Genomic DNA, 26,868 nt, shown 5'->3' with positions numbered 1-26,868 from the left:
GGCTGGCAAAACGAGTGTGAAACATTTTGTTTCAGAAGTAGTAGACTTATTTGAAAGTGAATTACAAATTAAATATCTAAAGAAACTAGGTGATACAAACTCTTTTAGATTTGTAAGGACTGATCAAAAAGAGTATCGCATTGATGAATCAGATATTTTATTGAAACTTCCAGTTCCAGTGAAAACCTGTTGGACTGCTCGTCAAATGGAACATCAGCGATTCAAAATTGATTTGTCAATGTTTAATTTAGAATAGTTGATGCTTTCTAAAAACGAGCAGTAAATATGTTCCTTTCAATTTTTTTACTTATTTATGAAAGTGGTACAAGGTACAGTGGTCAAAGGTACATGACTATTGGAGGTTTACGTGCGGGGTCACCACTTTTAAAGGCAAAAATGGCGCAAAGAGTTGCTATGCCACTTACTGGAGGGGGACGATCGCTCTTTGGCCCCAAATTAGTGGGATTTCCGCGGTTACTCCAACGGTTCCTTTATACTAACGTGATCGGATGGTCTATGACCACATTCAAAGCCAAAGTTTACCGATAAGATTTTCTAATTAACCCTTTAGTTTCGACCTAAGCTGAAAAGTTAAAAGAGTACATAGAAAAGGCTTACTGTATTAACAATCACGCTGTATAAAAATGAACTAACTAAAAAATGATAAATTCTCCCCGCCCGCTAACCGCAGCACGCGGTGGGCTTACTAGGGGTGGTAAATGAATCTTTCCAGCCAATCCCAGGGATCCTAATATACTAGCCAATCTCCCTAACTGTGCAGTGTTTCCCTCGTGGTCACTTAAGCACGTACGCAGTTAAGAGGACCCAAAATGGCGTCAAGGAAAATAATAGGAAAATCAATATTTATTATTAAAGGAAGGAAAATATTGAAGGGGCCCAAAGAAATGAATCTGGGAGGGACATTTATCTGACAAAACTGGGACCAAGGGTTCCAATACCTCCCCCCTAAGATAAATGGCCCACATCCCCGTTGGATTGGCTGGAAATTCAAACACAATGTCATAACACTAAACTCAAAATCATTAGACTTGTATCTTCTCTTCTACCAATGCCTGTGCTTCCTCTGGTCTTCCAGGTCTTCCAGGTCTTCCAGGTTTATTTCTTCCTGAGAGTTCCTGCCGTGCGAGGGTTTCTGCCTTGCCGAGTAGTATGGGGTACAATGAAGTTTTCCTCATCTTTCAGCAGCCTCTCTTCCTCCTCCGTTGGAAATAATTGCAGGATGTCGTCCTCGGGACTCGTAGAAATGCATTGTGCACAGCACAATAAAAAACAACACATTTTCTCGCTCTCACGAATTTACATTTGAGAGGAGCAGAGAATCAGTTTCTGGCACATGTGATGATGCCAGCCATCGTGAAAAATTTGGCTGCACTAGCCTCTTAATTTACATCTGTGGAAACAACCCCAAATCTTGATAAAAAAGTAAATTGTGCCTTGGTATAGTTTCCAATAGTCTAAGGCCGAAAATACACAGGCCTGTGAAAACGATAAGGGCTTAGGGAAATGAAGTAAAATTTTGAGCGAACCATGAATCGCTTTTCTCTGGGTCCCATCCCCCGGGATAATTAACTGAAGAATATACGTTGATGCTAATTAAAAATGAAATTTGGATACATCTCCCACTGAATACAATTTGCCAGAAATAATTGTCGATTCCCATGAATAATAACAACTATGAATAGGGTTACTGGACAATGGTTTAGGTGAAGTATGAAGTGACTGGGAGAGAGTATTTCCAATGGACTCCGGATCAGAAAGGCAAAATCTCGGTAACGGGATCACAGCTTGTCCGCCAGTTGTGCATTGAGGAAAATGGCTATCTTTTGCGACTTCCCGCAGGGGATCTTCCCCATGGGATTCCTCCCCCTCATAAAGGATCGACATATCTTTTGAATTGATAATACTAATTTCAGATTCGTTTCAAAATTTTTCCAATCTGACTCGACATTCAATATCTCCCAACTTTCCCCCAACCCGTTGTAGTTCATTCATCTCTCTTTTGTAACCATCTTCTTTTATTCCCCATGGGTCTTTGACCTCTTTTTTCCCCTTATTATTTATTTTTTCAAGGCCTAGCCCATACAACATTTTTTTTTATTTTTCTCCTTATTATTTATTTTAGCTAGGCACAGCCCAGATAATTTTTATTTTTCGCCACTGCAGGCTGAATCTCCCAATTTTGTCTCTTCTTTGCCTTCCTCTTTTCGTTTTTACTTTTCTCAATTCTGTCATTCGCGCAAAATAATAAATCATCGTTAAATCTGATTTCGACTCCAGTGTCAACTATCTTTGACTGTATTACTTCATTGTAGATCCGTTTAATATCTCTTTTCTCTCTTCTAGTCTTATTTTGTTTTGTAGTAGCATTAAATAAATCGTCATGAAATCTGAATTGGACTTCAGTGTCCATCCTTGACTGCATTTCTTCATTGTAGCTCTGTTTAATATCTCTTGTCTCTCTTCTAGTCTTCTTTATTTTTACCGCCTAAATAAATAATTCGTCATCAAATGGGATTTGAACTCTGACATTTGGTTTTTCATATTCTACTAAAATCTCTCGAACTTTCAGAAGACAAATGCGTACAATAAATTTCGTCTCCTTATTTCTGCTTCAATCGGTGTTTCATTTTGGCATGAATTTGTTCGCGTCTCATATTTATTAAAAGTGTTCTCAAGTTTTCTATTATTTGCAAATTTTCCTGAAAAATCAATTTCGCGCGTTTTATTTTCAATATTGTCTTGTCTATTTATTTCCGCACCCCTTTGTGGATTATCAACATTTTGAACACGCGTATCATGTATTTCGTTTTTCCGATAGGGTGGCACAGCCTTCCCATTTGTTTTATGGGCCGGTTTTCTAATTAACCCTTTAGTTTCGACCTAAGCTGAAAAGTTAAAAGAGTACATAGAAAAGGCTTACTGTATTAACACTCACGCTGTATAAGTGTATAAAAAGAACTAACTAAAAAATGGACAAATTCTCCCCGCCCGCTAACCGCAGCACGCGGTGGGGTTACTAGGGGTGGTAAATGAGTCTTTCCAGCCAATCCCAGGGCTCCTAACATACTGGCCAATCTCCCTAACTGCGCACTTTTTCCCTCGTGGTCAATTAAGCACATACGCAGTTAAAATGACCCAAAATGGCGTCAAGGAAAATAATAGGAAAATTAATATTTATTATTAAAGGAAGGAAAATATTGAAGGGGCCCAAAGAAATGAATCTGGGAGGGACATTTATCTGACAAAACTGGGACCAAGGGTTCCAACAATGACCTATGTTGTACCTCTGACCATTTAACGTATATTTTTGTGACCTACATTTACCCTAGAAAAAACTTAATGCAATAAAGGTTCCAGAGTTTATATGTGTGTATCAAGAACTAAAGTTTGTCATGAATATAATAAATCATTTCATATTGAAATACAGTTGTCGTAATAACATTTTTTTTTTTAATGGTCAAAAGTACAACACTTTCCCTAGTCTAGTCGCTTAGTCCACAAAACAGGATGGTTCGTGCAAATTTGGAAAAAAGTATGAAACTTGGTCCACATATGCATTTTGATGTGTTTTTTCAAATGAGATTGGGAAACAATCGATCCGACCACCCTAAGGGGGGGGGGAAACAAGGGGTAAATTAACTCAAAGCGGGAAAATGCGAAAAAGTATCTTTTTGCCTATTTTTGCTTGATATTTGGTGAGTATGTTCGTTATTAGATAGAAACTGAAGGAAATTCATGGAAAAAGTGCTTGGATTGTTCCACCACCCTGGGGGGTGGGGGTGAAATTCAACCAGCAGGGGAAAATGGGAAATGTTTGTTTTTGCCATTTTTAACTCGGCATTCGGTTTTTATTCTCGGGTATTAGAAAAAAGAAGAAGAAAGTAATGGAAATTTCTGGGAGTGGCCTAGTAACTTAGGGAGTGGGGGTAAAGGGGTGAAAATGGTCACGAATGGCTTCGATTTTTATCTTTTTCTTACAAATTTTTTCCAGTATCCTTAAAAATTCCAAAAGAATTACTTACAATACCAGAAACATTACTGCTGTTTCTCCGTTCACCCATATTTCTGAAGTCAGTAGCCCCTCGGTGCAAGAGTCGATGAACCGAAAAACTGAGACGGCAATGATTCATCGTTTATTATGCAAACAAATCTGAACTTGATAATACGATAAAAAGGTAAGTGTTTATTCTGTATAGATTACCCTGTATAGCATATGATGAGTATGCTGCTGAGAAGAGAGAGACATGGCGTGATGAATGGTGAATGGTGTGAATCAGGAAAAGAATTCAGTGCTCAGTTTAGTTACTGGTCAACTGTACTTGATATTGAACTGATTTTGTTAATGTTCGTACGATCCATCCGCCAGGCAGATTTTATGCTTTATGTCGATGCTCTGCTAAATATTCTGCGGTTGATGTTCTCTCTGGACCGCACGCACTAAGCCAGATGGTTGTCGGTGCACGTCCGACACATGATTGACCTCATTACCCAGAACCCAGCTGTATTTTGTGAGTTTATGAAAGGAAACTTCACAGTTCGGAACACAAAACATACTTTTTCTTACATGGCAATGGTTCAAGCGCAAGAACAGATGAACGAGAAAATGAAAGGAACAGCGGGCTTGATTGGACTCACCAAAAACCCAGATGCCATGCTTCGATCGATCACATCAGGTCCCGATGTTCAAAGGGTCATTGAGGAGCATGAAGAAAGTTTCACAAACCCTTCTTCTGAAGAAAACTTGAAGCATCAATAAGACACACCAAAATTACACATGCGATTCATGTGCCATGTTCAGAATTTTCTTCAAGTCATTGAAGGAAGGGGCAATCCATTTGCTGAATCAGAAAACTACCTTCTTACCCTTGAAACGAAGAAGGTCATGCCCAGTAATGTAGTACACAGCACCAAAAACGCATACAAAATTGGACTCGACTAATATGAGAAGTTTACCGAAGAGCGACTAACAACATGCTCCATGCCAGTCACAGATGGTATAAAGAAAAATAACCTGCCACTATTCACAAGTGTGATGGCCAAGAAACCGTCAAAGGCCAAACAAGAGATTTCTAGTCTGAAAAACAGTTGTTCTTTGTTTGGTAGATTGTACATTGCCTGTCAGTCTCGTGACGGTGACATGGACGAGTTTTTCAAGCACGATAACCAGCCCACTCCCCCTGCACTGTCCGACAGCGGATCCCTTAGGAAAATTGCAAAATCTGACACCTGGCTCCTACAAATTTTTCAAAGATTACGCGGATACAATTTTTCTACCGTACATTCATAGCCAACTAAAGACGGTCAGTCGCGTCGACGTTATATGGGACAGGTTCATCAAAAGTAGCTTGAAGAAAGGAGAAAGAGAAAGGAGAGGTTTCAGAGAGTGGAGTCAGCCAAATAGAATCGACTCCTATCCCTCGGAATTGGGCTGCTTTCCTCCGTACCGAAGAAAACAAAGAGCAACTTTCTTCCTGTTAGCAGACTGCTTGGCAAGCATGACTTTATTTGGAAAAGAAGTTTATAGCACAAAGGATTCAGATGTTTTACCTTCGGTGTCAGCTGCTCGGGATGATTTGGTCCCTTGCGATCATGAAGAGGCAGATACGCAAATTATCCTCCACGTTCGTCACTGCTACCTGTCTGGTAACCAAAAAGTTACGATAAGAACCGTAGATGCAGATGTGCTCGTGCTAGCTGTAGCCGCTTGCTCATGCGTCTCACTTATTGAGCTCTGTTTGGACTTTGGTGTGAAGCGGCAGCACAGAATCATCCCAGCTCACGAAATTCATCATACGCTTGGCCCCCAAAGGTTAAAAGCATTGCCTGGGTTTTCACGCGTTTACAGGCTGTGATATAGTATCTTCCTTTTGGCATTGGAAAGAAGAAAGCCTTTGATGTTTGGAGAGGTTATCCCAATGCAACTGACGTGTTCTTGGATTTGTCGTCTGTGGTGACTGCTACGAGACCGCAAACGCAAGAGCTACTGGCGAGATTTGTAGTTTTATGCTATGAGTGGACAAGCGAAGTCCAAGGTGTTGACGAAGCGAGAAAAGTGCTTTTTGCCAAGGGACGGCAGATCGACCGCTTCCCACCAACATCTGACGCCCTTCTTCAGCAGACCAGACGTGAACACTTTCAGGCTGGCCAAATTTGGGGAAGAGTAGCTGACCCCAATCAGAATCCTCCTTCCCCCTCTGAATTTGGATGGAAGCTCGTAAATGATGAGTGCCATCCTATCTGGACGACGCTACCCGACGCTTCCAAGGCGTGCAAAGAACTGGTCAAGTGTGGCTGCAAGAAAGCCTGCTAGCCATCATGCAAGCGCATGAAGGGTTCACTGCTGTGCACTGATCTGTGTGCCTGTAATGGAGCGTGCTACAGATCTGATACCAGCAATGAATAGGCTGCTGAACCAGGGCACCAACTACGTACCACTTTTCTTTTTTTTTCTTATTTTTACCTATTTTTGTTTCTTCCGTCAGTTATTAGAGTCATATATTTAAACAAAATTCATAGTAGCGGATTTTAATCTTAAAGGAGGGGAAGCGAGGGGAGGATACAGTTGTAGTTTTGCGTGTCACAGCTGTTATCCCCGGTTTCGTTTGCTCAGTGTTTGCTACCTACTCCCAGTAGAATACTGCCGCAGCCAAAATTGAAAAAAAACTCAGTTTGAAATTTTCCCCTTACCCCCCCCCCAGTTTCCCCTCTTTCCCCTATCCAGGATTTAGGATGTAGTACTGTACCACTCGATCTTGAGAATGCCTCCTGAAATGGCGAGAACAAACTAAGAGACAGCAGATCAGAAATTTCCCTTCTTTAACATTTCCCCCGGGAGAAATATGTACCCCTGTTTCTCCTCTCCCAGGACATCCTCTGAACTTTCGCCATGGCATTAAATCAGTGATTGTATAATATTGAATAAACAAACAGAATACAATTTGAAATAGGCAAAAACAAATATTTCCCGTTTCCCCCCTGTTAGGATACTTTCACCACCACCCCACCCCAACCCTCCCCTTGATTGTGAGACATTCCAAGCACCATTTCCATCACTTGGCTACAATTTCTGTCTAATACCAAGTATACACACCGAATATGAAGCTAAAATAGCGAAAAAGAATTTTTTTTTTGCTTTTACCCCTTTTGGGTAACTTTTACCCCCTGTTTCCCCCTCCTAAGTTGATCGGATCACTTGTGCCCCAGTCTCATTCGAAAGAACACATCAAACTGACCTGTGGACCAACTTTCACACTTTTTTTCCAAATTTTCACGAACCTTTGACTAAGCGACTAGACTACCCCTATTATTCGCAAAATATTAGTATTATTTTAGCTATTATAGTTTAAGAGTCAAAATACTTTTTGGGTCTGCCTTTGTGACTATGAACGAGATTTGGATCAACTCATGGACGGGATTTAAATTCCTTCGTAATCTGTGAAAAAAAGTAACTAAAAAAAGAATATATCTATATATTTATATATATATATATATATATATATATATATATATATATATATATATATATATATATATATATATAATGTTTAAGAGGTAATTACTTGGCAAAAAAAAAAAAAAAAAAAAAAAAAAAAAAAAAAAAAAAAACTGTCGTCCTAATCCAGCAATTGAGACAAATGTGCACTTGAACGAGGCTTTTACGTTACCCATCTATCCAACTACCTAGGACCAAATAGTATACCCGAACCGTCAACCAAATAGAAAAGTCCAAATCCATGCAAAGTTGTCATCAATAAATGTAAGTCGTTGTAAATTTACCAGCAAAAGCAACTTAAATCTAGCAAAATATTTCCAAGTAGAACCTTCCATTTAGGGCTCATCAGAAGAAATACCACCTGCCTTAACGGGTTTCGAGGCTTTACATTCTTTACCCGGCACGGTGGAGCCTCTACCATATGATCTATATGGTAACCCTATGTCAGGTAAAACTTGTGAAATACATGCATACTAGTCAAGCTATTAAAAATTACATACAAAAAGTCTTTCAATGTTTCCATATTAAAATCCCAGAGGTCACTGAAACAGACCATTCTGGAACAAATGAAGACATGTCCAGATGTATCTTTTATTGGTATCTGGAACCAATTACCAATTTAAAGATCCTCAAGCTTGTTTGAAAACCCCTACAAACTCAAACTTCGAAAAAAAAGAAAAGCGCAAGAGAAATCATATTAAAATATCATTCAGTATTTCTTTATAATTTTTTGTATATTTACTTAAAAGTTCATGATACATGAAACTAAATTTTTTTGAATTGCCAACTAATTTTTTTTGGCTGAAAAACCTCGTCAGATCATTTTTTCGCTCAGATTTTTACATATATTTTTAAAATCTGTGTAATTACTGCATATTTTTGCATACCTAAAAAATTGGGAATAATAAGCCGAATAAGTAATATTTGAATGTATATTACTTTCAAGAAATGGAAAATTAATTACTTCAAAACTAAAATCATCCGTTTTATTATATAATTTAAAAACTAATTTATTATTATTTGAAATATAAATATTTAAATCTAAGAAATTGTCGGAGTGTCCCATCCCATAGCTAGGCTCAAGAATTAACTCTTGTGGATAAATATATATATATATATATATATATATATATATATATATATATATATATATATATATATATATATATATATATATATATATATATATATATATATATATATATATATATATATATATATATATATATATATATATATATATATATATATATATATATATATATATATATATATATATATATATATATATATATATATATATATATATATATATATATATATATATATATATATATATATATATATGTTGATTATTAGGGTAATTTCAAATAAGTAAAATTCCCTAAATTTAGAGTAAGTTGTTTGAAACATATGCATCTGATAAAAATCCGCATAATTTTTACAAAATGAGGAATACCTTCCCTTTGGTGGGGGGGGGGGCTTTGTTCTAATTCATCAACGCGCGAAGCTTAATTAATGACACTGATGTAAAGTAACGTAAAAAAAAACTATTTTGAACTTCTAAATCGGCTGTTTTCAAACTTAAATGCACTTATGTCACAATTAAAGACGTCAAAATAAAATTCAGGTTACTTATCAAAAGATTTATTTCAAAGCAAAGAATTGTATTCAGCAGACTCAGGAATGCTTAGAAATTTCTGTTGAAAATAAAGCATCATTCGTGAAGCATGGACTTAATGTAAATTGATTTAGGATTGCCCAACTGTTTCTAGTTTTAGTAGCCCAACTGTTTTTAGTTGCCCAACTCTGTAAGTTCTGTTTCTAGTTGCCCAACTGTGTAAGTTTTGATTACAACTGTGTAAGTTCTGTTTCTAGTTGCCTAACAGTGTAAGTTTTGATTAGGATTGCCCGACAAATTTGGTTAGGATTGCCCAACTGTAACTTGCCCAACTTAATAATTTTTAATAACAAACATTTTGTCAATAGTCATAGTGAAGCAAAAAAGGCAGCACAAGTCTCATTGTGAGAATTTTGTGGGCTTTTGTATGGGGGGGGGGGCATACCTGCTGAAATGAGATGTGATGTATATGATATGATGAGTTTAAAGTTTGTGCGGAAGCAGTACAAAATGTTTATCTATGCGAAAGTGGTTCTGGACGGACACACGCTCCTATCTTAGTAAGGTTTGACATGTCAACCCTTTGTAAAATTAGTACTAAACATACTTATAAGTACTAAAATAAGTTTTATAACGTGTTTTATTTTTTGATATCTGTTTTCCATGCTTGACCTAAGACCTGTAATCAGCTGTCTCTAATCAGTTGGCAGTACCATTATTTTCGAAATAATAGGATGGGGGGGGGGGTGAATTTTTTAGTTTTCCTCACTCCTGTAATTTTTTTCAAAATTGGAAAAAAAACTCCTTTTGTGTTGTTAAAATTGAGTTAGTATTTTGAATTATTCGGGTACTTAGACTTCCTTGCATTCAGGCATTCCCCTTGTGCCCCCTTACTCTTGTTTAGAGTTGATTGCCTGTCTTTGGTGGTTTCTAAAACTATTCAAAAAAAAACTGTCTTGCCAGTGTTTAATATTTGTGTTAAAAAAAAAGAAAGAAAAAAAAAACAAAAATTTGATATGGTCATATCCTGCGGCTAGCTTTTCATTAAATTTTGTCTATTTTTAGTTCAAGTCGTATAATGAGGAACATTGCTGAGAAACAGAGAAGGGATAAGTTGAATGGATTCATCAGTGAATTAGGATCTATAGTCCCGTTCGTTGCCAACGCTCCTCGCAAATTGGACAAAATTTCCACCCTTCGATTAGCAGCCTCCTACTTACGACTCAATCAATGTAAGTTCGTAGTGTGTTACAAAACAATTGCTAGGATACGCTTTGCATTTGAAATAAAACTGAATAGATCCCCAATTTAGTCATTTAAATAAATAAGTTGATATAAGAAATGAATGACCCTACTCGTGTAGCAGCATACTGAGAACAAAGTTTCTAGGCAAAAAAATGTATCTTAAATATTACAAAAGAAATCGTAAAGTCCATTTTGAAACATATAATTGGCTGTTTGACCCTCCTCTCCCCACTTAAAATCATGAACTTTTCTTCTTAAATAGTTTGTTTTGCTGATTGTAGTTATCAGAAAGCGAGTTTCAGGTAGTCAAAGTTATGGGTTTTATTCGAAGCTCATAGCTCTACAATGTTGAACGAATCAATAGGATACTTTTTTCGTCTTAAACACAGCTAAAATTAAAAAGTACTTATGATGGTATGCTTAATGAGTATATATATATATATATATATATATATATATATATATATATATATATATATATATATATATATATATATATATATATATATATTTTATGGGTGGACACCCCCATAAAATATTTTTTGTGCAAAGGCCTCGCCATCTAGCAAAGATTTCGTTGTTTCAACGTGCTTTTTGGACGTGGAAAGCCATCTACGATTTTTTTCAGAAAGTTTCTGCGACTTTTAGTGGTGTTTTTACAAACTAGAAAAGGCTAAAATAAGGAGATGAAAAAAAGCAAAGGTAAGAAAAAAAAAAGAAAGTGGTGAGAACGAGTTCTGAGAAGAATCAGGTGTACTCTCTTGATTGTAGACAGTGCTTAGATAGTTTTAAAAGCAGTTAGTTTGATAAGTGCCATCTTTGGGAACTTGGAAAGCCTCCATGTCCACGTCTGTGGACAGGCGGTTCCAATCGAATAAAAAGCTAGGGTTGATTTTTGTAGTTCAAATCTTGATTCAAATGGGGATAGCAGAAGCCAATGATTGTTTTATTTACTAAATTGGCAACAACCTAGCCGCCACTCACCCATAAGAAATCGCCCCCCCCCTAAAGTTTGCCCACCCACCCCCCTTCGGTCTCCCATACCCTTTTCTTCCCTACTTTATAAAAAACTTTAATTCCCATTTTTGCAAAGAAAATCAACCAAACTAACAGCCCGTAAGTCTGCTAAAAATTAAACTATTTTGTATATATTATTTTTCATTGTTGAATATTTGTTTATTTTATTTGTTACACTGTTTATCTTTTTATTTTACTACATTTAAAATATTTTATATTTGTTATCTATATTTATGAGTGTTGTATTTTGTATTTTCTGACTGTTACCTGTCGTGTTTTCGTTACAGTGGTAACTATGTGTTGCTATTGTATTATTTTGTTATTGTATTTTTTTTTACTAAGAAATGCAAATTTGGTCCACTAGGGTTTGTGATAGTTCTTTTGCCAATCACTATCTATCTATCTATCTATCTATCTATCTAGCTATTAGTTTCAAGCTTACTGAACCTGTTCCTTTATTGTAGTTTCCCTTGATGACGCCCTTGGAATGCTCGATGAGAGTGACCTGGACCTCTCTGATTTAGATGATGATGAGGAATTGATAAAAAACCACTCCTTGTCGTGTTCAGACTGTGATGATGAACCAGCTGTTGCAGCCATTCCGTCATCAAGCAGTTATGCTGTTCTTCCAGATGTTGAAAATGAAGAATCTGATGATGAAATACCCTTAGCAACCCGTGCCAAACGCTTGAAGGCTGAAAAAGTAGCAGCAACCTTGTCCTGGAGGAAGTCTCGGCGGTTCGATAATCATCGTGGCCCGGACGTGGGCCCCGCTCATTTCCAGGACCACGACGATTGGAGTACAGAACAATTCTTTTTGCAATATTACCCGGAGAGCTTCTTCGAACGTATAGCTTTTTGCATGAACTACAACTATCAGTTGGCCCACCACAAAAGCTTGAATGTAACTCCAGACGAGCTGAAAATTTTTGTTGGCATTGTCATCCTGATGGGGAACCTCAAGTTTCCTCGGATCCGCATGTACTGGTCTGGGAAGTTTAGGGTGGATGCCATATCACAAAAGATGACTCGAGACAGATTCTTCACAATCCAGTCAAACCTGAAGATCGTTGTTGATTCAGAAATCTCAGACGAAAAAAAAAAAAAATAGGCTTTGGAAGGTGCAGCCGATCCTTGATAACTTCAGGAATATCTGTCTCCAGTTGCCACGTGACAGAAACTGTTCAATTGACGATCTGATGATACCCTTCCAGGGTATGTCGACTCTCAAGCGATATGTCCCCAACAAGCTCTATCCGGTTGGATTAAAGAATTTTGTCCTCGCCAGCTCCTCAGGGCTGATACTTGACTTCCAAATCTACCAGGGAGCCACCACCCTAGAATAACAGCTGATAGCACATGGCCTGTCAGTTGGGATCATTCTGCGCTTGTCGTAGACCATACCAGAAAGTAGATACCTCAATTTTGAAGGATTCTTCTGGTCTATTAAGCTCCTCTATATGCTGTCTGAAAGAAAAATAATTGCGACCTGAACTATCATGAAGAACCGTTTGGGTGCCAACGGCCCAACGCTTTTTACTGAAACAGAAATGAAAAGAAAAGGGCAGAGGGACCTCTGTCATGTCTGTGCGCTCAGATAGAAAAGTAGCCGTGACCCAGTGGTATGATAACAAAGTGGCTCTCTTGTCTTCAAACTGAAAAGGTATAGAAGAGAAGACAGAGGTCAAACGGTATGACAAGCGCCAGGGGTCTTACGTGCAGGTCAAATGTCCACAAGTAGTCTCCGACTACAACACCTACCAGGGTGGGGTCACCTTGTGGACCGCATGGTCAGCTATTACCGATTTGAGACGCGTACTAAAAAATGGACTGTGCGTCTGTTTCATCATTTTGTGGATGCTGCACTAGCCAATGCATTTCATGACCTGAAGGGCCATGGCCCAGATGTTTCTGGTGACCTCAAACAGCTCATTGATCTTCGTTTCAACGTGGCTGAGTTTTTGCTCAATTCTGGAAGCTCGGATTCACGAGGTCAAGAAAATAGCAACGAAGAGCCGTTGGGTGAAACTCAACACCGTGTTTTGAGTTTGAAAAAGAGGCCAATCCCTCCACCATATGCCAGATCTGCACTGCATCTACCAGAATTTTGTGACTTGGCGAATGCAGCCCGGTGCAGAAGGCCTGGATGCTATAAAACGTCAAGACGGATGTGTTCGCAGTGTAAAATCAATCTCTGCTTGACACAAGACAACAACTGCTTCAAGAAATTTCATGAAGGGTAATGTTTTATTTTCAACGTTTTGACATATCTCTTTTAATAGACGAAACAGATTTTTACTATACACTTAGCTCGATAGGGACCCAAGGTCCACACCTGTGGACATCCTCCAGAGGGAGGGAGGGGGGAAAACTTTTTTTTTAGTTTATCAGTGGTCAAAATGATTTTTTTTAAGTCAACTACAAAGAAATGAACATAATCAGAAAAGTATTTCTATGCTCAGGTCTCAGGAGGAGATCTATATATATATATATATATATATATATATATATATATATATATATATATATATATATATATATATATATATATATATATATATATATATATATATATATATATATATATATATATATATATATATATATATATATATATATATATATATATATGTATATATATATATATATATATATATATATATATATATATATATATATATATATATATATATATATATATATATATATATATGTATATATATATATATATATATATATATATATATATATATATATATATATATATATATATATATATATATATATATATATATATATATATATATATATTCTTTACCGATGCTTGTAAACATTTATGCTACGATTGCTACTAGCAACTCACTGCAACACCAACCCGTTTGAGAATATATCCACCCCCAAAAAAAATCAAATTAATTTTTTAATTCATTTTTCTTAGGTTTTTACGAGTCGGACAAATATTTCGAGGGGGGTTCAAACACCCTAACTGCCACTGGATACGGCCTTGATTTAATGCTAGCTTCTTTCCTCCTATGGCTTGTGAATATCTATCTTAAAAAGGTCAATGTTAAATGTTTTTTTGCTTTTTTTAGATTTTTAGCAGTGACAAAATTTTAGTTGACATGCGGCCAACACAGACGAATGCACTTCTTCTGTTTAATCTATTCAAAGCTTCACTCTTTACACCCGCTGTATGAAGTTTCCATTTCCTTAAAATTCGTCCTTACGACCTCTTCCGCCCTTTTCGGGGATGATACGTTTTTCGTTTGCTCATCCAAATGGTTGACCAAAAAGCGTAATCTCCAGCAGTCTCACATAATTTGTCCTTAAAATATCTCCCAGCAATTCCAATTTTTCGTTTATAATAGCCATTGAAAGTGGGATTGAGCCAAATTGATCATACAGCTGGTTTGTTTTTTGACATACGGTCACTCAAACGGGTGTACTCACGTTTCAAAACCGTACCTAACCGCTTTCATTACTGAAACTTCCAGTGTTCTAATGTTGGTTCGCAAACTGATCTTCCTATTTTTACCAACTTTTTTCAAATGTTAACTTCGCTTTTGGCCTTTGCTATTCTACTTCTTATTAAATAAAAAAAAAACAGTTTTTTCAACTGAAAGTAAGGAGCAACGTTAAAACTTATAAAGAACAGAAATAATTTCTTATTTTAAAAAAGCTGCCCCTTCCTCAATACCCCGATCTTTACACTAAAGTTTTCAGTGCTTTTAAAAAAAGCATGCGATTCTATTTATTCGACCCTTGTGTTGCAAGAGTCGTTCTTAAGGTTTGGGGACAAAAAGTCAGAGTTTAGCATAAAGAGTGGCGTACTGAAGAGGGGTTGCCCTTTTCATATACGGAATAATTACTGTTCGTTTTAACGTTGCTCCTTGCTTTCAGTTGAATTTTTTTTTTTTTATATTTAATTTCTGATAGTTTTTCAATTAATACCGGGAAATCCGCTTTCCTCTATAAGTGCTCTTCGCCACAAAAAAAATATTGCATAAAAAGTTAATCGCGCACAAAATCCTTAACCCCCTCCCACCCGGGAAATTACCCCAGATAATACCACCTTTGCTGCAAATTCCCCCCGTAAATTTCTTGCTCTCTATTCCACCGGAAAATTCGCCTTAGAATACCTTTGTTTGAAAAAATACCGACTATTTATTTTATTTTCGATTGTTTTTTTTCCAGTCTTTCAGAAATTCCCCTACCCCCTATGTTTAGTATTTTCCTGGAAACCCTCCCCCTCCCCAAATGAAAGTTTATCCCGCGGAAAATTTCAAATGGAGAATTTCTCCTCGTTATAATTAACCCACGGAGTATTTCTGGTATGGAATAGCATACCCCCCCCTCTCCACAGCATAATCCCCAAGAGAATTCCAATCCCACTGAAAATTTCCCCCAGAAAATTGCCACAGAACATCTCCATATGTAAAATTAAGTCGCCGAAGATAAAGTAAGATAAATAAAACGAATGTTGTATATGAATATTGGGAAATTCCTCCCGTATAAAGTTTCCCTTGGAAAGCCCACCCCTGGAAACTCCCCTACCAATAAATTTTCCTCGTATAAAATCCTGGACAGAAAATACCCCCCTGAAAAATGTCCGTATACTTCCCAATAATAAATAGGCTATTATGCGTAAACATTGTACGAATTTAATAGCTTGCAGCTCTTTCCCCGGGGGCCTTTCAACTATCTTGAGAAAAATAGTCATCTCCAAATTTGGAACGGACAACTTTGTGGAGTAAAGGGCATGGGAGGGGGTTAGCTGCCCTCTAACTTTCTTAGTCATTTAAAAAGGGCATTAGATTGTTTAATTTCCGACTAATCGCACCCTCTGTCGATCTTTTAGGACTACTGGTTTGTTACGATCACCCCTGGGAAATAAAATCATCCATGATTTTTCTTCTGGCAAAATTATCAAAATTCCTAATTTTTTCAGATGAGAGCTTGAAATCACTACAGTAGGGTTCTCTGATACGCTGAATTTGATGATGTGCTTTTCATTAAGTTGCCGTGACCTTTTGGGGATGTTTTTCTCGTTTTTCGGAAATCAGGCAAATTTCTCAGGGTCATAGCTTTTGATGGGTAACACAAAACTTAGTGAATCTTGTATATTTGGAATCAGCATAATAAGCCAATTCTTTTTATGTACCGTATCTATTGTTATTAAAATCCTGTTTTTGAGAGTTTCGGTTATTATTGGAATTATTTGCTCCTTACTTATAGGAGCGAATTGCCTCGCATAATAAAATATAAATAAATAAACAATAGGTAGATAAATAATAGGCAAATAATATATAGGTAATAATTATATAACAATATATAGCGCCACCCTTTACCCTCGCTCTTGTTTCTAATTAATGATGATTTATAGTAATTTTAAGCTTGAAAAACTATTTGGCTCCATTTCTGCCTATCTGTGGTTTAATGTAGCTCCTTACTTTTCTTCGAAAAACTTCTTTTCCGGAGAAAATTTTTAAAATCAATTACTGTCTCTTTTTAATTGACAGGTTTTTTTTTCATCGGTTATAAAAAGAAAATTTTAAATCTCTTCGCTTTTTCTTCATAAGAATTTTGATTGTGGCTTACTATTTATAAATTGGACACAATTTTCGACGGTTTTGAATAATATTCACCGTTTTAACAATCTGAATATACATAGCATCTTTTGGTTTTGTTTTAGACCTCCTGAACTTTCCCCGAAAAAAAACTTAATACCCTATTCTGTTCCTAAGAAATCGTATCTATGCTATTTTGACAACGTGGATGCTCTTAGACGTTTTAGATTTAGTTTAACAGTGTTAACAGAAGTATTAATTGTGGTAGCCCTGAAAATTTCCAATTAAGACCCTCAGTTGTTTTTTAGATATTAATGAGACGTCTTATTGACAACGAGAATACACAAACTGTTTTTTGATTTAGTCCCAAAGCTTCAGCATTGGGACCTATCCTTAGCTTCATTAGTAGCAATAGTTATAGAAGTAGTAGTAGCAATTGCAGTAGTATGCACATATACCCTTTTGTTTTTTGAATATACCCCTCAAAATACACTGGAAGTTTCAACTTAATACCGTAAATAGTTTCTTGGGAATTGCTGATGCGATTTACGGTATTAAGTTGAGGCTGCCCCAACATTTTCTGAAATTTTCATCTTAATAGTACTATTAGCAGTAGTTGTAGTAGTTAGGTTCAGTAGTAGTAGTAGTAATAGTAGTGGTAGCATCAATAGTAATATTAGTATCAGTAGTAAGAGTAGCAGTATTAGTAGAAGTAACCTGCAAACATTGTTTTTTGGTTAGTTCAACATCTCCCACAACAAGCCCTGTAAGTTAGAAATTCATACTCTAAGCCATTCCTAATATACTGCTGATTCACCCTTTTGACAACTGTAGGCACATTATATATAAGCATGAACTTATAATACATACGCACGAACTTAACATATAAGCATGAACATAAAGTTGAAGGGAGAAAATAAAGTTTGCAATGGATTAGTTATTGAATCAGAGGTTAAACAGGGATAAGGCATATTGTCTTTTGATTTAGTCCTAAAGCAACATAAACCTTCCCTGAAAGTTTCTACTCTAGTTTCTACTTTATACCCAATTCCAGTCCTCAGATATCCCGCCTGGATATCTTTACAGCCTGGTCTGCTTTGACAGTCGGGATGTACTCAAACTATATTGATTTGATTCAGTAGAAGCAGCATTAGTAGTAGTAGTAGTAGTAGCAGTAGTTGTAGAATTAGTTGAAAAAGTGGTAGTAATATTAGTTGCCCTGGAAGTTTTAGCTTAATACCCCAGTGGGCTACTAGAACGTTGCAAATCCCTTTGATAATCCAAATGTACATTTTGTGTTTTGATTTAGTTCAACACCTCCCTTACCATTCCATATAAGTTATATTAATACCCTTAGCATTAAAAATGGTAGTAGTCACAGTAGCAAAGGTGATAATTGGAACATTGGGAGTAGTATAGTGATAGGAATTAGCAGTAGTAGCAGTAATAGTATTCACATTTTACCTTTTTGTCTAGTTCATTATCCTGTCCTCGTGCCCTAATAGTTTCAACTTAACACTTCAAGCCATTTCTGAGATATTGCTGATACGCCCTATTGATAGCCTGCAGATGTATATTCTTTTTTTTAGTTTAACATCTGTCTAAACATTCCCTGCAGGTTTAATACTGTTAGCCTTAGTAATAGCAGTCATAGTAGTAGTGGCAATGGTAGTAGTAGTAGTGCAAGAGTAGTATGTTAACTTATACTTTGCTTGAAGCTATAGGAATCTCCATGTTATTTGCTTGAAGCTATAGGAATCTCCATGTTATTTGCTTGAAGCTATAGAAATATCCATGTTATTTGCCGAGACAATGGATTTGCTTGCCTTATGTTCCTTGGTGTCTTTCCAGACTACGTGCTATTTGCTTATGTCCTGTTGGTACCATTCCAAACGAGCGGGGATTCCTCTCCTGTTCCTAAACATTGCAAAAAAGATAGCAGTATGAACGGGGATTCCCCACACGAATTTGTTTCAACTCCAAGTTTTTCAACCAGAGTGTTTTTTTGAGCCAACACCTGTTTTTTAGGCAGCCAATCAGAGAACTGCTTAACAATTCGTCATTGAAATTCCGTATAAAACGTTCATGCACTAAAATTTAATTTCCATTATGTTTTAACCATCGAACATAGTACACTGAATTTTATTAAATTTGAAAACAATGGATATTTCATTTGTCAATGTGAGTATAGTTTACTGAATTTCTTAGATAAAAAGCATGTATTTCCAGATAAAAAAAATCTTTTTTCCAGTAAATTCAAATTTCAGGGGGACTTAGCCCTCCCCCCTTCCAACCCTACAAAACCTTAAAATATAATGAGTATATTCGATAGAAAACGCTAAGTATGCTTTTTTCTATTATGCAAAACAAAAACCCCCTCCCCCATTGTTTTGTTAGGAGCATAATTCTGTAATTTTACATATCCCGTTCAAAATGTGGCTTTTCCCAATTGTGTGTGTGTGTTTAAGATATTCTGTCATTTTTCGTTCTACCTAAAGGCATCTGTGCCTTATCTTGTTAGCGAGAGTGACAATTTCCAAAGAACCTTTTATATGTTGATTTTCTAGAATTATTATTATTATCACATGCCAACGCAAAGTGCCAATAATTTCCTTGAGAAAAGATATTCTTGTTGTGGTCAATTAGGCGAGAATGAAGCCTTTGAAATGTGATATGTGAGTGATGTTTGAACAATGTCATTAATTTAAAATAGGGTCTAGCGTTACCGTACACTAAACTCGGAATTAACTTTATAAGGCAAATTATTTTATGGCAAGATGTTTTTTGAAATCTCCCTTCCCCCCCAAACTCAAAATTTTCCAAATTTTACTTTAGAAGCATTTTTAAATATTTCTAAAGTGCTAATAGATATATACTCCTACAAATATCAGAATCGGCTTTATAGGCCAAATTATATTATGGGTAGATGTTTTTGAAATCCCCCTTCCCCCCAAACTCAAAATTTTACTTTAGAAGCCTTTTAAAATATTTCTAAAGTGCTAATAGATACAGAGCTCTAGAAATATCAGAATCGGCTTTATAGGCCAAATTATTTTATGGCAAGATGTTTTTTGAAATCTCCCATCCCCCCAAACTCAAAATTTTACTTTAGAACCCTTTTTTTTAATATTTCTAAAGTGCTAATAGATATAGACTCCTACAAATATCAGAATCGGCTTTATAGGCCAAATTATTTTATGACAAGATTTTTTTGAAATCCCCCTTCCCCCCAAACTAAAAATTTTAATTTAGAATCCTTTTAAAATATTTCTAAAGTGATAATAGATAGAGAGATCTAGAAATATCAGAATCGGATTTATAGGCCACATTATATTATGGCAAGATGTTTTTGAAATCTCCCATCCCCCCAAACACAAAATTTTCCAAAATTTTCCTTTAGAACCCTTTTTTTTAAATATTTCTAAAGTGATAATAGATATAGACTCCTACAAATATCAGAATCGGCTTTATAGGCCAAATTATTTTATGGCAAGATGTTTTTGAAATCCCCCGTCCCCCCAAACTCAAAATTTTACTTTAGAAGCCTTTTAAAATATCTTTAAAGTGCTAATAGATATAGAGTGCTAGAAATATAAGAATTGACTTTATAGGCCAAATTATTTTATGGCAAGATTTTTTTTGAAATCTCCCTTCCACCCAAACTCAAAATTTTCAAAATTTTACTTTAGAACCCTTTTTTTAAATATTTCTAAAGTGCTAATAGATATAGACTCCTACAAATATCAGAATCGGCTTTATAGGCCAAATTATATTATGGGGAAATGTTTTTGAAATCCCCCTCCCCCTCAACCTAAAAATTTTACTTTAGAAGCGTTTATAAATACATTTGCAGTGATAATAGATATAGAATTATAGAAATATGATAATTGCATTTAGAGGTAAAATTTTTCTATGGCTTGATGTTTTTGAACTCTACCTTCCCCCCAAACTAAAAATTTATTCTAGAAGACTAATGAATCATTTACAAAGCGCTAATAAATATAGAGTGCTAAGTTCATTTTGGATTTCTTTTGTTGAAATGCGTATTGTGCATCCAAATGGGGGATTCAAGAAAGAGTTTGTTACTTACTTGCGATTTTTTCATAATTTCTTGAATAAAGTATCTGTATTGTGTATCCAGGGGGTGACTTCAAGAAAGAGTGTGTTACTTACAAATATTTTCATATTTTCTTGAATGAAATGTCTTCTTTGTGCACCCAAGAGGTGAATTCAAGAAAGAGTTTGTTACTTACTTACTTACCTACTTACATTTTTTTCATAATGACATAATTACATATCCAACAACGGATGTTGATAAAGAATTTATTAATTCTGATACCTAGATTTTGTCAATGTTACCTCATGTGTCTGACAATAGATGTTTGCAAATTCCTTTTCTCAGATCTCCGATGTTTTAATATACATTCTAAACTGTTGACATGCTAGCTTACTCTAAAAATAATGAAAACATAACAATGTAATGCATAATATATTTTTAATGAAATAATACTATGTAGAATATTAATACAAAATTATATTATGACACATAGTCATACACACGTTCACTCTTAAACATCCAGAAACGATGGTCCCATGATATGGAATAGTTTTTACCATGTCTAATGCATTTATCACGATCAGGTATGACCTTAGGTATCCAGTGCGCGAAGAACCTGACCTTGTCTTCAGGATAATGATAAACCCCTTCAAATTTAGGACAATTAAATTCTTCTAGATTGAAAAGTGGAATCCTAGGGTCACACTTTTGAATTAAAACTTTATCTGTAGGTACATTACCCTTTACATAGAGTGCTTCAACCCCGAAAAAGCTGCAAATTTCACTGACTTCCTCCTGGACATTTTTCAGTTCCTGACCACTATTATTAAGTGGTGTAATCACTCTATCGTAGAATCCCAGTCTGTTTATATGATGCAATGTAGTACTCCACAAGCTTTTATCATACTCAAACATGTTGTAGTTTACTATCTAATGATAACAGTAGACTTCTTCGAGTTCCATCGACAATAATAAAAATACACATTCATATATAACACCGCACGATGATTTTTTCAAACCGATAAATTCTGTGTCATAGAGTCCTATTATCTTGGAAGGTATTAATGTAATTGTTAAGAAGAGAAATACATCATCAAAATTTTATACCTTCGCTCAAAATCGAATGGAGTTATGGATAAAGGGGGTGACTCCTAATAGCGTCTGAATTCATTTTGGGGGGGAGTCATAAAACCCTTAGTATTCATTTTGGGGAGGAGTCATAGAACACTCGGTATCTCTTGCATGCAAATGAAGTCTGGAATTTTTTTTTTTATAATTTCTATATTGTGTATCCAAGAAGTGAATTAAAGAAAGATATTTTGTCATTTTAATATGTTTACAAAATAATAATATAAAAAATAGATAAATTTTAATAATTTCAGTTAAAAAAAAAATAGTTTGTTTTATGAAAAAAAAAAATATTGAATTAGAACCATCAGTCCTCATCATTATGAGTATCCAAAACTGGACTTAAGTTTCACATTTGAACTAGAGAATTGTATTTTCCATAATCTTCTTACAAGAAACTAGAGTTTACGGTCAAAAAACCCTTATTAATTCAGATTTTAAGGTAATGGTTTTATTTTTAGATCCAAAAATAGACTTAACTTTCACATTTGAACCAGAGAATTGTATTTTCCATAATTTTCTTACAAAAAACTAGAGTTTACGGTCAAAAACCCTTAATAGCTCAGATTTTACGGAAATAGTGTGTCTGACAATAGATGTACGCAAATTCCTTTTCTTACATCTCTGATGTTTTAATGGACATTCTAAACGCTTGATATGCTAGCTTACTCTAAAAATAATGAACACATAACACTGTAATATTTTTAATGAAATAATGCTATGTAGAATATTAATACAAAAATATATTATGATACATTATTAATATCAATGATTAACTTTGGACATTTTGAATCTGTTCCATAAAATAGTTCACCATGTTCCCTCTTGATAATGGAGTTATTGTCTTCTCTTAGTTCGTAATCAGTAGAATAATCATTATTTTATTTTGAATCATACACAATTTTTACTGGTCTCTCATGAACAGGCTCAATATGCTTTCTGTCTTTGGTATTATTTGATTCATTGACTCTTTGATCAATGCCAGTAACGTTTGCAGGTGCTTTGTTTTTCATCGTTTCTTCTTTATATTCCGTAGTGATATTTTTTGACAATGCCATTTTTATTTTTCTGGCAATTTCACTGTCTATTAACACATTATTTTTACACAGATAACAGTTTCGACACGTAAACAAGATATGGTTTACAATATTAATAGCAGAGTAAGCCTTTCTTTTATTAGCCTTCCGTTGAATGCTAATACCCGAAAGTTGATGATTGGGTGTATCCGTAGGTAATGTGTTACCTACAGCAGTAGCAAGGAGTTGTCCTCTATCATCAACAATTATTTTTATGTTAGCATTCTCTTTGAGTGCAATAATCTCTGGAGATCTCAATCTCGCATAACCACCATCATAACAGTTGAATTTTTTCGGTATTCCAAAGAAATTTAATTCCTTACTGTCATGACAATGCATGCATACATTTCCAATAGTGCTACTACTTGTACTTGTTTCATAGTTTAAATACGTCTCCTTGTCGGCATGAAATGCTACAATAGCCTTATTATGTGAACAAACTCTATCAAAATGTTTTATATTCACTTTCTTTTTTTTAGAGATATGACATGTGTTTTGTGTTTATAGTTCCACTGTGTAAACAATACTGATTTAATGCATGCAATAGACTAGCTAGTGTCGATAACCGGTCATAGAATACCAGTGGGAAAGCCACATCGTGTCTCTGACCAATCATAGAGCACAATTGTTAGACCCGTAAGCATATTTTAACATTTTAAGATATGTACAAAAAGAAAAAAAAAAAAATAAAGTTGAAAATGTTAATGAATCCTAAATCTTTTGGAAACAGCCTCTATTTTCTGTCCATTTTTAAGTTTTGATGTTGCTCCTTACTTTCAGTTGAAGAAACTTTTTTATAATTTAATTTCTGATAGCGGGAGGCTGGGCATGGTTAAAGTTGTTTTCACGTAAAAATACCCTCCACCTCCTCCATGGAAAATCCCCCCCCTCAAGACAATCCCATTCCTGTCGACTTTTGGAAGGTGTTTCTTCATTTTTCGATAATCAGGCAATTTTCTCAAACTCATAGCTTTTGACTGCCAACACTAAAGTTAATGAATCCTAAATCTTTTGGAAACAGCCTCTATTTTCTGTCCGTTTTTAAGTTTTGAAGTTGCTCCTTACTTTCAGTTGAAGAAACGATATTCCAATTCTTGCATTTCACGAAAGAAATTCAAAATGAACTTTGAAATATTAAGCGAATGTAACTGTGACAAGGTAAAGCACAACAAAACACTACTGAAATATTCGAACTCTTACATTTCAATGAAAGAAATTCAAAATGAACTATGAAAATCATCAGAATGTAACTGTGACAAGGTAAAGCACAACAAAACACTACTGAAATATTCCAACTCTTGCATTTTACGACAGAAATTCAAAATGAACTTCGAAAAATCAAGAGAATGTAACTGTGACAAGGTAAAGCACAACAAGTCACTACTGAAATATTCCAACTCTTGCATTTATACGAAAGAAATCCAAAATGAACTTTGAAAAATCATGAGAATGTAGCTGTGACTAGGTAAACCACGACAAGACACTACTGAAATATTCCAATTCTTGCATTTCACTAAAGAAATTCAAAATGAACTTTGAAAAATTAAGAGAATGTAACTGTGACAAGGTAAAGCACAACAAAACACTACTGAAATATTCCAACTCTTGCATTTCAATGAAAGAAATACAAAATTAAATATTAAAATCAACAGAATGTAACTGTTACAAGGTAAAGCACAACAAAACACTACTGAAATATTCCAAATCTTGCATTTAACGAAATAAATTAAAAAAGTAATTAGTAAAATAAAGATAATGTTACTGTGACAAGGTAAAGCACAACAAGTAACTACTGAAATATTCCAACTCTTGCATTTCAACGAAAGAAATCCAAAATGAACTTTGAAAAATCATGAGAATTTAGCTCTAACAAGGTAAACCACGACAAGACACTAGTGAAATATTCCAATTCTTGCATTTCACGAAAGAAATTCAAAATGAACTTTGAAAAATTAAGAGAATGTAACTGTGACAAGGTAAAGCCCAACAAAACCCTACTGAAATATTCCAACTCTTGCATTTCAATGAAAGAAATTCAAAATGAACTATGAAAATCAACAGAATGTAACTGCGACAAGGTAAAGCACAACAAAACACTACTGAAATATTCCAGCTCTTGCATTTCACGACAGAAATTCAAAATGAACTTCGAAAAATTAAGAGAATGTAACTGTGACAAGGTAAAGCACAACAAGTCACTACTGAAATATTCCAACTCTTGCATTTCAACGAAAGAAATCCAAAATGAACTTTGAAAAATCATGAGAATGTAGCTATGACAAGGTAAACCACGACAAGACACTACTGAAATATTCCAACTCTTGCATTCCAAGGAAGAAATTCCAAAATGAACTTTGAAAAATCAAGAGAATGTAACTGTGACAAGGTAAAGCACAACAAAACACTACTGAAATACTCCAACTTTTGCAATTCAACGAAAAAAAATCCAAAATGAACTTAGCACTCTATATCTATTAGCACTTTAGAAATAATTAAAAAGGCTTCTAAAATAAAATTTTGAGTTTGGGTGGAAGGGGGATTTCAAAAACATCTTGCCATAATATAATTTGGCCTATAAAGTCAATTCTGATATATCTAGCACTCTATATCTATTAGCACTTTAGAAATATTTTAAAAGGCTTCTAAAGTAAAATTTTGAGTTTGAGGGGGGGGGGATTTCAAAAACATCTCCCCATAATATAATTTGGCCTATAAAGCCGATTCTGATATTTGTAGGAGTCTATATCTATTAGCACTTTAGAAATATTTAAAAAAAGGGTTCTAAAGTAAAATTTTGAAAAATTTTGAGTTTGGGTGGAAGGAAGATTTCAAAAACATCTTGCCATAAAATAATTTGGCCTATAAAGTCAATTCTGATATTTCTAGCACTCTATATCTATTAGCACTTTAGAGATATTTTAAAAGGCTTCTAAAGTAAAATTTTGAGTTTGGGGGGAAGGGGGATTTCAAAAACATCTTGCCATAAACTAATTTGGCCTATAAAGCCGATTCTGATATTTGTAGGAGTCTATATCTATTAGCACTTTAGAAATATTTAAAAAAAGGGTTTTAAAGTAAAATTTTGGAAAATTTAGAGTTTGGGGGGATGGGAGATTTCAAAAACATATTGCCATAAAATAATTTGGCCTATAAAGCCGATTCTGATATGTCTAGCACTCTATATCTATTAGCACTTTAGAAATAATTTAAAAGGCTTCTAAAGTAAAATTTTGAGTTTGGGGGGAAGGGGGATTTCAAAAACATCTTGCCATAAAATAATTTGGCCTATAAAGCCGATTCTGATATTTGTAGGAGTCTATATCTATTAGCACTTTAGAAATATTAAAAAAAAGGGTTCTAAAGTAAAATTTTGAGTTTGGGGGGATGGGAGATTTCAAAAAACAACTTGCCATAAAATAATTTGGCCTATAAAGCCGATTCTGATATTTCTAGAGCTCTATATCTATTAGCACTTTAGAAATATTTTAAAAGGCTTCTAAAGTAAAATTTTGAGTTTGGGGGGAAGGGGGATTTCAAAAACATCTCCCCATAATATAATTTGGCCTATAAAGCCGGTTCTGATATTTGTAGGAGTCTATATCTATTAGCACCTTAGACATATTTAAAAAAGGGGTTCTAAAGTA

At 35.0% G+C, this 26,868-nt stretch overlaps 1 protein-coding gene across 1 annotated transcript in view; it reads left to right on the top strand.

Moving 5' to 3' along the window:
- LOC148956118 (circadian locomoter output cycles protein kaput-like) overlaps positions 1 to 26,868 on the top strand; it is a 519,799-nt gene that overhangs the window by 1,322 nt on the left and 491,609 nt on the right. Inside the window, exon 2 of the mRNA XM_089094058.1 lies at positions 10,200 to 10,366. Within this exon, the coding sequence (XP_088950184.1) occupies positions 10,213 to 10,366 (154 nt within the window). The 5' untranslated portion in view covers positions 10,200 to 10,212. The remainder of the gene's footprint in view (positions 1 to 10,199; positions 10,367 to 26,868) is intronic.

This window comes from Artemia sp. Qi Xiang Cuo, chromosome 1, assembly GCF_049724085.1.
Source record: "Artemia sp. Qi Xiang Cuo chromosome 1, ASM4972408v1, whole genome shotgun sequence".
In the NCBI taxonomy this organism is placed as follows: Eukaryota; Metazoa; Arthropoda; class Branchiopoda; order Anostraca; family Artemiidae; genus Artemia; species Artemia sp. Qi Xiang Cuo.
This window is presented reverse-complemented; position numbering and strand designations above follow the sequence as displayed.